Source organism: Amphiura filiformis, chromosome 2 (genome assembly GCF_039555335.1).
Source record: "Amphiura filiformis chromosome 2, Afil_fr2py, whole genome shotgun sequence".
NCBI classification, from domain to species: Eukaryota; Metazoa; Echinodermata; class Ophiuroidea; order Amphilepidida; family Amphiuridae; genus Amphiura; species Amphiura filiformis.
This window is the reverse complement of record NC_092629.1, coordinates 56,817,176-56,829,708: the sequence shown is the minus strand read 5'-3', so window position 1 is coordinate 56,829,708 and position 12,533 is coordinate 56,817,176. Positions and strand designations below refer to the sequence as shown.

Genomic DNA, 12,533 nt, shown 5'->3' with positions numbered 1-12,533 from the left:
GTATCTAATTTTAAAAAGTGCAATACAATGACACACATTTCTCCTACTTACTCTGCGACTTTCATATAAACAGCTTGATTCCTTTTAGCATGACATTGACGTTACTGAAAATGGATGAAAACTTCATGTGTGTAATTTACAGTGCAAAGTCATCATCCTTTATCACCATCGTCCAGCCGTACTGTGCAATATATTGGAGAAATCCTACATTCTTTGATAGAAAATACACCAAATTTGGCACAGATATAGAGCTTACAATGCAGAATAATTCTTGATATGGGATGAAGCGAAACATTTAAATATGACTTCAGATATTTAGGTTGAAAATCATATTTTTATGTGGTTTTGACCACAATTTTTACCCCATTTTAAAATTTTGTTTCTGAAGTGCAAATATGTTAAGCACATTAAACTAGGGCTGTCGTCGACAAGGCCTTTGTCGACAAGCAAGAAGGAAAAAATGTTTACCAGGTATGCAGCAGTATGATCCAGCATGGCAGCATCGCACAATGATTGTGATGGATAAGCTGCAAAAGTTTAATAATCTAGAGAACAAAAATGGAACACTACATCGTCTCACCCGCATACCCGACCATCTTTTCCAAACTACCCTTATTCGAGAACGCATTTCATGTTAATGAGCAAGCATAGCACGACCAAAATCTTGAATGATCATTATACCGGCCGGTCGCCCAGATTACCAGCACTGTTGTGATTCCCAGGGGTGAATTCCCGTTGGTCGATTTGGTTGATCTGATTTGTTATCTTTGTCGACAACGTTTCGACGTCGGGATTGACTTTTTCCCGATATGTCGCCAAGCCAAAATCTTGCAGATGACAGCCCTACATTAAACGCAAATCAACAATCTTACTTTTTGATGAAAATGAATTCATAATTCCTTTATATCTTTTTAGGATGACAAGTGGGAGAAAAAATGCCAGAAAATTTTCACGTTTTGTCACCAAACGATCAGTGCGCTGATCAAAGCTGAGTTAGCAGAGTTGCCTCTACGACTTTTCCTCCAGGGGGCGCTCGCTGCAGGACAAATTGCATACGAAAATCATGAAACGGTTGCTTACGAATTCATGTCACAGGTAAGTGAAAAAGTTGTGAATTGATGTGAATAAAAATAATCAGGGTTTTGAGGTGAGTTTAATACTATTTAAGTACTACACTGAATGACCTACATCTAGAATCACCATGGCAGCCGGGGTCAGCTGCCTGATTTTTATGCAGGTAAACTAGGACACCATGAGGAACTTCTTTATTTAGGAAACTTACAGGTTATCTCAATTTTGCCATCAGAACAAACTGATGAAAAGGGGATTGGTTCAAACATATATCACTAAAAAAACCCAAAGAAGTGCAGTGATTTATAGTGCGCCACGCACAGGCACAACGCCTTGACGTTGATCCACAAGCCTTGGCACACTTTACAGTGTACTACCGCCTTCTCAGTTTAGCTGTCTTTATTCTTGACTGCAATGACGAAGCTGGTATAACTTTCTCAAAATGATACATAATTACTGTTGAATGTTAAACTCTTCAAATCTTTTTTTTTTATTTAAATCTTGGCACCCAAGTAATGATTTCTTATATTTTTACTCTAATTTGAAGGCTTTCTCCCTATATGAAGATGAGATTAGTGACTCTAAAGCCCAACTGGCGGCCATTACTCTCATCATAGCCACATTCGAGCAGATGTCCTGTTTTGGAGAGGAGAACCACGAGCCACTGCGCACCCAATGTGCCTCGCCGCCTCAAGCTGCTGAAGAAACCAGATCAGTGTCGTGGGGTTGGCGTGTGCTCGCATCTCTTCTGGTCGGGGAGAACGGTAGAGAGTGAAGGCAAGGAGGTAAGAATCGTCATTTGTGACCGTACACCACAAATGAGCCGTAAATGTCCTAAATTGTATTCTGAGTTACAGTGTAAAATGTACATGAAGATCGTATTCATTCAGGTACCTCAAGTTGGTGCGACATGTATCTCATTTTTATAGTCAAACACGTTTTAAACCAATCAATAATCCTATTTGTGAAGAGGATAATAAGCTAATTAACATCCAGGAGCTTTGGGGGCACTGATCCCACGCAAGGGCCGCTGCCCTTGGCGCGAGAGTTCCACATCCTAAATTTTTTAATCTTCTGCATTTACATATTCCAATGTTGGCAGCTCTGACTTATATTTGTAAATTTCCAGCCAGTGTAATTTGCTCCTTTGTTAATTTGCAGATCAAGGACTGCAAGCGTGTAGTGGAGTGTCTGAAGAAAGCTCTGCGTATCGCTAAGCAGTGTATGGACCCAACAGTACAGGTGCAACTCTTTGTTGAAATATTCAACCGCTATGTTTACTTCTATGAGAAGGGAAATGACCAGGTTAGTGTTAAGGATAATGAATAAAAGCTTTGTTGCACCTCGTAGCTAATCAAATGTGTTCACAATAAAAGTACTGTAAAAGTCAATATTTTCGCGATTTTGAAGATTTTGTCAATTGTGCGAGAATTTAATTTCGCGGTTTTGATATTGATACAATAGAAACCTAATGCAAAAGGTTTTTTGGCGAGTTTTTATTTTCGCAAAAATTTCTACTTTTACAGTATAATAAGTGTCACTTTAAAGTGGTTCATTTTGACACTATGATCTGATTTATGCTTTCCTCTGAGGTCACAGTTCGGTAACCCCAGTATGCTTGTATGCTCATATGTGACATGATAAAGGGGAATGAGTCGGATGTCACTAATATTGATTTTGAGATATTAGCAAAGAAAGTGTTAAAATTCTTTTGTTTTATATTGTTTTCAGCGATTGATAAAAATGACATAACTTCACAAAGAAAAGTCCTATCAACATGGGGTTTTCAGTTTCAGAAAGCTCTAAATGTCCTCTTTAGAAACCCAGAGGATGTTTAAAGACATTCCCACAACCCAATGGGGTTTCTGACCTTGTATGTCTGGCTTTTGTACACATATGGTACAGTTGATCATGCCTTGCATTGGAATTGTGTGCAAATATCTGGTGTTTTCATCCTATTATTTAACATTCATAACATCGAGACTTAGGAATAAAATTAATGCAGTGGGACAATATGAATGTTTCCTGTAAGAAAATCAAATATCAGTCCTAAGTCTCAACTATTAGCTCGTTGGCTGCAGTTTTAAAATGACCATTTTGTGTGTGTGGCAATGGGGACTTTGCCTTTAAAATTAGGTTATATTGATCAAATTTCCCAATCATAGTGCATTGTAGGAATGCCTTTAAGCCTCCTCTGTTAGAAACCTGTGTAAAACTCATTTTTGACCAGGGTCGACATGCGACTCATTCCCCTTGATCATGTCACATATAATGACCTTTGATTATATCTGGTCCACTTTTTGTGGTTAGACATTGCAACCAAGGTTCCAAAGGTCCTTAAAAGTCCTTGAATATGAAAACACCTTTACAAGGCCTTGAAAGTCCTGGAAATTTGTACAAGGTCCTTGAAAGTCCTTGATAATTGGAATTTTACCTAAAGTATAATTTTGACAAAATTTGGAGAGTGAGAGGAACTTTCGTTAATATGTAGCTTTTTGTGATCTTGTAAGTCCTTGAAAATCATGCTTTTGGACCTTGAAAAGTCCTTGAATTTTAAAGGCTTCAAAGTGCAGGAACCCTGTGCAACCTAAGTTGACCTTTGGTCTTCAGCTAGGTGGATGACCTAGGGTCATCAGAGGTCAACCAAAGGTTTTTTGTGGAAATATGATTTTTCTGGTTAACCAGATTATATTAATCACATAACTTTCTCCCAGATGAATGGGAGTATACAGAGTGTTTACTTAAACTCATACTTCACAACTTGAGGTCAATGTTTGAGCCATAATCATAATAATAGTTGAATGGAGGTTGTTGAACTTAACCATCAGAGATGAGAACATAATTATTGGCACATTGCTTGTGGTTTGCCTCCACACCATCAGCTTGCATTCGCCAAAACATTTCCCTGAAATTTGGTCGACCACAAAATGCTGTTAATAGCCCAATGCACCTGCATAGATTTCATGCTTGGCAAAGATTGATTGACAGGCGAGGTGCAAGGTAACAAAGCAATGGTTTGATGAAGTGCTATAAATTAAAGTCCTTTTGTTAAGGAGGAGGGGTCAAAAAGTCTGATTATGTTTGTGAAATGCTTACCGGTAAAAATTGATCTTTTTGGGTGGAACTTTCAACATTTTACACTGAAGTCTACCTGGCGGTGTGGTTTGGCTTTGAGTGAGTGTTCAAGGGGCTATATGAAAATGAAAACCTTTCTTGGTGTGTGCATTTCCAGAAACAAAAGAAAGAAAAAAGAAATTGAACAACACATAGCGTATTGTTTGTAATAAACGCTCCCCTCTAATAAACACCCCCTTTTATTCAATTTTTGACAAAAATGCAAACATTTCCATGCCATTTCGTGTGAGTTAGTGTATTCCTTGCATCAGTCATGTCAGTGACAATCGCTAAATTGCATGGACAAAACCTATTATGACTCAAACTTCCATCCATTTCATTGCCTAATTATGGTAGAAATTCACCAGATTCTTGCTTGATGATGCACTTAGGGGTGTAATTTTGCTGTATTTACCACGAAAATGTCATTTTCAACTTGATTTGCGTGGGCGGCCCCATGGTAGCATAAGTATAGTCGTAAATCTTTCCTTTTTTACAAGAGCACCATCCGAAATTTGAACCAGATTATTAAATTTTTTCATTGACAATTCACTTCCAATAAACGCCCCCCCCCCGCCCATTTTGGACAAATGAAACGCCTCCGGGCATTTATTACAAACAATACGGTACTGGACATTATATTTATACGTTTATATGATTATGGTTCAATAGATATTCAGACATTTTGACACTGAAGTCTTCCCGGCAGTGATTGGCTGTGAGTGAGTGTGCAAGGGACTATATACTGTCACATCCTTGCTGTGTTTAAATGCTGACGTTTTGTCGGTTGTTTAGACACAAGCACAGACCTCAACTAGCCATAAAACAATAAGGAGGCTCATAGTACCAGTGATATGTATCGGTCATGTGCTGGTCTCCAATCCCTCCTACAGATAAAACCTTTATTGATGTGTGCATTTCCGAAGTTAGTATTTCAAAAAAATTGCAAAATACAAATTTTGGTGATTTTTTAGGGTCCTTTGCACACAAAAAGAAATGCCTGACGGTGACCGACCGACTTTAAAGATCCCTCTGCCCGTAGAACAGGGTTTTTTTGGGTTTTATTTCCTGTAGTGAATTTGCTAACACAGTACATGTAACCCCCTTTACATTATAACCAGGTGAATGTAGCTATCCTGAACCAACTTATTGAAAAAGTACGTGAAGACTTGCCTAACCTGGAAGACAACGAGGAAACGGAACAGATCAACAAACATTTCACCAACACGCTGGAACATCTGAGGAATAAACAGGAATCGGACGAATCTGACGGACCATCCTATGAAGGGCTGACTTTGTAAATAGCAAATTATATAATGTGTATATCTTGAAATTATGTATCTAGAAATACTAGATATTTGTCTATAAACTATGATTTTTTTTTGTTCTAGAAACACTCAAGCAATGTTTTTATCTAGAAATACTAGGTATTTGTCTATGAACTTTAATTTTTTTGTACAAGAAACACTAAAATATTATGTGTACACAAGCCACGCAAAATTTCATTTCTTTTCAGCGATAATGTTATAGAAATTGAGAAAGTGTACATCTTTAGAAACACTGATTATTTTGGTTTAAAAACGCTGCATTCATTGGTAGTTGATCAGGAAATGCTAAAAAATTGTACTGGGGAAACACAGTTGCTAGAAACAATTCAAGAAGGGATGGAATAAAGTCTTGCTGTATTAGTTTACCTTTTGCTGATATATATATAAAATGTTCTTTTCAGCTGTATTGTTAGGCTATATAAACTGAGCAATGTACATCTATAGAAACACTGATTATTGTAGTTTAAAAACACTGCAATCATTTACTCTGATAATTGATCAAGAATATGCTACTGTGAGAAATACAACTGATAGAAACAATTCAGGAAGGTCCTATTATATTAGATTTGTCTTTTGATGATATATAGTGAACAAAAAATTATAATGTTTTTTGTGCTTCATATATATCCCCATTTGAAGTCATTCTGATAGTGGCTTTCAGTAACTTGACAGATTGTTGCTTGGAAATGTTGCTTGTTGCTCTGCACACCACTGGTTGTGCACCCCCTGATTTAGGCTTAAATATTTTGTAGGCAAAGTATTGCAGGGGTAGTCTTATCGTAGAAATATGCCATGATGATTCATAGGGTTCCTGTGAGTCATGGATGGGATATTGATAAGAAGGCCTACTGACTCCATCTAGTAGTTTTCATGGAAAATGAGATGTGGTTTATTATATTTTATGTTCATGCCCAGAGTTGCCATGCTGTATCTTCCATTGGGCTATTCCAGTTGAAATCCATACTCCCCCTATGGAAGACATAGGCCTGTATACTTTAATCTTCCACACAGGGAGTGTGAATTCCAAATGGGATTACCTGAATGGGCGACTTTTGATAAGTTGATGTCAATTCAAAGCTAGCATTGGGCTATTCAAGTTGATATCCATACACCCCAGTGGAAGACATGAATTCATGCTCCCTGTGTGGAAGATTAAGGTCTTGTCTTCCATATGGGTGTATGGATTTCAACTGGAATAGCCCATTATAGGGCAGTTGGTGGTTTTACAGAATGGTCGAATGCAGATCCGTCGGATAACGCTTTTTCAATGGGAAATGAACTTTGCTGCATGGATGATGTCACGATGAGGTTAGCATTTATTCCGTATTGAAGAGCGTGTTCCGGCGGATCTGCATTCGACCGGCCTCTTAACTCAAAAAGTTTGAAAATGGCTTTTGCATCTATATTCAATTGTATAAGGACTTGTGGTAAAAAAATGCCCAAAAGAGTGCTCATAAATTTGGAAATAAATATTTTTGTTAATGTGGAATATTAGGGAATGTACACTATTTCTGCTTACACAAAATGATTTGTATCAAAATGAAATTGTTTACTTGATATATTTCCGCTGTGGCGTAAAGTCCGGGCGTATAGTATTAGGCCTATCAGTCCCTGATATTAAAATGTAGAAATTTTGCCCGCAGAGATTTTGAAATCGCCTTGTTTTTAGATCTGCGATTTTAAGCTTCCTTGCATATACCTATCACAAGAAGTATACTTGTTATTTCACTGTTGTTTGGAATGTGAAAACAGTCAAACTAAATGTAGCATGGAAAGTTGCACTTAAATTACAGTACTGATGTAACCATAGAAACGACTTGTGCTCAAAAATGAGCACATAGTTCAGAAACCTGATATGAATTCACATTTTTTTTGGCATAATGCTCTGATATGATTTATGATGCCCAGAAGAGAACATAATAATAGTTGACAATACTTGGTATACCATTGGAATGACTTATGCTCAAAATGAGCACTTTGGTTCGTAGACCTTTCTATTAATGTGAATGGATATTATAATGGGCTAAATATTGCTTTTGAAATCCATGCAGGCAATGGAAGATATGGCCTTAATCATCCACATAGGGTTTCAAATGGGATTACCTGAATGGGTGCTCTGTGTGGGAGATTAAGGTCTTGCCTTGCATAGGAGGTGTATGGACTTCAACTGAAATAGCCCAATCTCTGCTCTTGATTTGATCTTTGGTTCTCAGAATCTAACATGTTAAAAGTTCAGAAGTGTACTTGAACATTGGTGTATTGAACTTTTTATGGTTTATGGGGGTATAATTTATAGACCTGTTAATTCTCTCACCATGTAAAGCATGCTGGCCTCAGTAGCGTACGCAGGAATTTTTCAAGGGGGGTGTGATGATAAAAACAATAATAAAATGTAAAAAATGGCCGCGTAGTGGACACCGCGTCGCGCTTGCGCGACGCCAAGGGGGTGACTGAGGGGGGATGTGCCCCCCTCAGATGTAAGAAACTTTTGCAAAATGAATACCTAATTGAAGTGATTTGGTGGACCATTTTGGAACTATTAGTGTGTAAAATTTTTGTCTGAAAGAGCCGAAAATTTTTGAAATGACGGTCCATGAAGCCTTTCGTGATCAAGTTTTCCCTTATTCATGTTAATTGTAGGCCTATAAATTGTGTTGAACACAAATTGGTAAATATTGAAAGCAGAAGCGAAAATGGGAACTTGTTTATCCACTATATAGGGGAGTGTATGAGGGGGGATGTGGCCCCATCAGAAGTAAGAAACTTTTTCAAAATGAAGACCTAATTGAAGCGATTTGGTGGACCATTTTGGCATTATTAGTGTGTAAAGTTTTAGTTTCAAAAAGCCGAAAACTTATGAAATGACGGTCTATGAAGCCTTTCTTGTGCAAGTTTTCCCTCCTCAGAAATTTTGCAAAATGAAGGTCCAATTGAAGCCATTTGGTGCATAATTTTTACGCTATTTCAATGCAAAATACTGTATAATTATGCTTTATTTTAACATATTCTTTTGATTATTATTATTATTTATTCTTTCTTTATTGAGGGTTATACTGCTTCAGTGACAAGCACTGCTTTTCAAGCAGGCCCTCATTGATACATTACGATACACAATATTTACAAAGTACAATAATTATATTTATATACAAAAATCAAGCAAGTAAATGAATAAAATATAGATAAAGACAGGCCTAAATTTCTTTAATTTTTGATTGAAATTGGCCTAAAGTCATATTTTCCATCTGAGCTCTTACTGTCGGTGGCAAAGAATTCCATGCATAGGCTGCCCTGACATGAAAAGTACGTTGACCTGAATTTGATTTAAATTTTGGTACAATCAATGTATTAGAAGTATGATTTCTAGTTATATGATTATGGTTATCATGAACAAAATCAAATTGAGAAGATAAGTATGATGGATATTCATTCTTTAAGCATTTGAAAACAGTCATTAATAAAGTATTATGCCATCTTTGATCAAGTTTAACCCACTGCAATGTATTCATTAAATCATTAGTTGGTGTCCTTATATCTGCTGAGAGAATTATTCTAGCTAAATTATTATGAAGTACCTGAAGCCTATTATGGTATTCTACACTAAAATTTGACCAGACCATGCTTCCATAATCAAAGTGGGGAATAACAAGAGCATTGGATAACATTACAGTGGTTTTGTATGGAAGGAAATATTTTATACGTTTTATTATGCCAGTTCTTTTGGAAATAGTTTTACTAACATTATCGACATGAGCTGACCAGGACAGCTTGCTATCAAATTTCACACCTAGATATTTAAACTCATCTACTCTTTCAATATCATTGTTGTTATATATTAAATGTACATTGTTGAACTTTTCAAGCATTTTGTTTGTACCAAAGATCATAAACTTAGTCTTTTCAACATTTAAAGTGAGTTTGTTTACTTTGAACCATTCAGCTACCCTACTTAGACATGACTCCATTTGAATTTTAAGATCAGATTCATTTTTAGCTTTACACATTAAAGAGGTATCATCTGCATACATTACAGTTTTACATTCAGACACAGCATTAGGTAAACAGTTAACAAAAATTATAAACAGTAAAGGACCTAAAATTGAGCCCTGAGGAATACCAATATCAATTGGCCTAAAGTCAGAAAAAGTTGAGTTAACATTAACAGTTTGTTCTCTGTTGTTTAAGTATGATTTAAACCATAATAATTCATCCCCACATACCCCATATTGTTTAAGTTTCCTAATCAGAATATCATGATTTACAGTATCAAATGCTTTCTTTAAGTCTATAAATAAAACGCCTGTAGCATAACCTGTATCCATATTTTTTTAAATGTAATCTTGAACATCTAGAAGGGTTGTTGTTGTGGAATGATTCGGACGAAATCCTGATTGAGCATTTGATAATAGTCCTACATTACTCATATATTCATATAATTGATCATGAACAGCTCTTTCAATGATCTTTGATACAATTGGTAATACAGAGATAGGTCTATAGTTACTAACATTAGTTTTATCACCCGATTTAAATATTGGAGTTACTTTAGCCTTCTTCCATGCATCAGGAAAAGTAGAGCCATTCAAAGACAGGTTACAAATATGAACAAGGCAGTTTGAGATGAAAGGCGCAGCCAACTTTAATAACCTTACATTGAATGGATCTAATCCTGATGATTTACAATTTTGCATTTTACTTATTTGTTTAAGAACAAATTCATTAGATATTGCTCTAAAACTAAATTTGTTTACACTATGATTTTGATGAGAACATACAGTATTACAAGTGCATACATAATTATCATTGTTATTATTAAATTTACTCCCAAGTTCATTACCTATAGAAGTGAAAAACTCATTGAACTCATTTGCCATATCCTTTTTGTTACCTGAGTAATTACCATTCTTTTTAACAACTGCTGTAGGTATACCTGATGTTTTGTTTGGTATAATTTTCTTAATTGCTTTCCAAAGATTTTTACTATTATTTATGTTGTTATTTATAGCCTCATTACAATAACTCTTTTTCAGTGAATATTTCATATTGTTTACTTTATTTGAAGAGACTTTGCTTTACTCCAATCTTCAGCATTATTTGTCTTATGTGCTTTTGAAAAATAGTAGTCCCTATCTTTACTTAGTCTCAAAAATTCACTGTTCACCCATTCAGGTAAACAACCTTTAACTTTCTTTTCCTTAAATGGTGCATGCTTGTCACAGGCAGCATTGAATGAAGACTGCCATTCATTAAGTGCTTCATTGACATCATTTATATTACATATTCTACCCCAATCAATATTTTTGATTGTATCAATATAATCTACTTCATTGAAGTTTTTGAAACACCTGGATCTTACAATTTTTGGTGGAAGTTTCAACTTATTACATTTTCTTACAGCATATATTAATGAATGATCACTAAGACCTAAACTATGAACACCAGATGAGATAATAAGTTCTGGTTTTGATACAAATATTAAGTCAATTTTGTTTTACTAGTTTCAAGTTATTCTTGTATAATCTGTTATAATTTGTTTCATATTAGAATTGTTTGCCAACCTTGTCACTTTTCTTAAATTACCAATTTTAACCTGATCTAAATTAAAGTCTCCTAAAATATATACATCATCATATAAATCATTACATTTCTTAAATATATCATCAAGATTATCAAGAAAATCAACAGTACAGTCTGGAGGGCGATAAATACTGCCAACTAAAATAGGCTTTGTATTGGTTAAATTAATTTCAATAAAAATACCTTCAATATCATTATCATATAAATCCTCATTTTGTTTTGACAAAATACTGTTTTTAATATAACATAAAACTCCACCCCGTATTTTACCATTTTGTCTATCAAGTCTATAAGTATTGTAACCATCTATTTCTACTTCTGAGTCATCAACATCCTTATCTAACCAAGTCTCATTAATACATAACACATCAATAGCATTGTCATTCAAAAGGAAGTTAACCTCATCAACTTTGTGGATTAAACCCTGGATATTTAAATGAGCTATTTTAAGACCCTTCCTAATCTTACACTTTAAATCAATAAAACCCTCATTAAGAGGAAGTTCATCATTAGCAAGTTTGTGAAAACAATTCTTACAATACCAATAATTATTTTGCTTAACATCATTGTCATCAACACATCTAAAGTGAAAATCAAGTGTACAATTATTACAAGTTACATAAAGATCATTTTGTAAGATTTTTCTTACACACTCACCACAAAAATCATTTTCAGTTTTCTTACAAATTTTGGCATTCTCTACAGTTTTTAAAGTTACAGTTCTTTTTTACTTTTATCACTCACAGTTTGCATATTTAGAGTTTCTTTATCAGTTCTATCCTTTACCTGCTCCTCCAATGAGATGTTACAACACAAAAATCCTGGTGAAATACACTACGGAGACAAGACAAATAGTTCTCTTGAAGAAGTTGCGTTCCTAATCGTGATAAATGTAATCCGTCAGTGGTTGCAATATGATGATCCAAAGTGATATTCCTATTGTCTATGAAATTCAAGTTCTTGGTATAACACATGTCATAAAGTCTCGCGTTAAATTCCTTTATCCATGCACAATGTCGTTTGTTCCTTTGGATAGTCAATGAAGAGATAGCAATGCGAATAGTAGGTCTGAATGCAAAAATAGTTGACAAAAGGGTATCATACATAGAAAGGCACTCCTTCACATAACATCTGGACAGGTCGTTCGTTGCACAATGAATAATAATAAAGTCCGGGTTCTCTTCTTCAATAATAGCAGGGGCAAGTTTATTCCATAGTCCTAGTTTGCTTCCAGGGATGCATCGGTTCCTAATAATACAACGTGAAGTCATTCTGCGGCCTACAAGGTGCTTAGCGATTAGATTTGGATTACAAAGTAAAAATCATCTGAATTACATTATGCTTGCGTACTTGCACCGTGTTTTGACAGAAAAAAATTGCAAACGGTTTCCAACTGATAACATGGCGCAATGCGGTGTAAGAGATGCAGTTTTTGTGGCACCCTCT

At 35.4% G+C, this 12,533-nt stretch overlaps 1 protein-coding gene across 1 annotated transcript in view; it reads left to right on the top strand.

The window, feature by feature from the left end:
* The window catches only part of LOC140146425 (vacuolar protein sorting-associated protein 35-like), a 56,936-nt gene extending 50,818 nt beyond the window's left edge, over window positions 1-6,118 (top strand). Inside the window, 5 exon segments of the mRNA XM_072168269.1 lie at window positions 916-1,095; window positions 1,619-1,752; window positions 1,754-1,856; window positions 2,233-2,376; window positions 5,307-6,118. Coding sequence (XP_072024370.1) covers window positions 916-1,095; window positions 1,619-1,752; window positions 1,754-1,856; window positions 2,233-2,376; window positions 5,307-5,486 — 741 coding nt within the window. The 3' untranslated portion in view covers window positions 5,487-6,118.
* The last annotated feature ends 6,415 nt before the right edge of the window (window positions 6,119-12,533 follow it).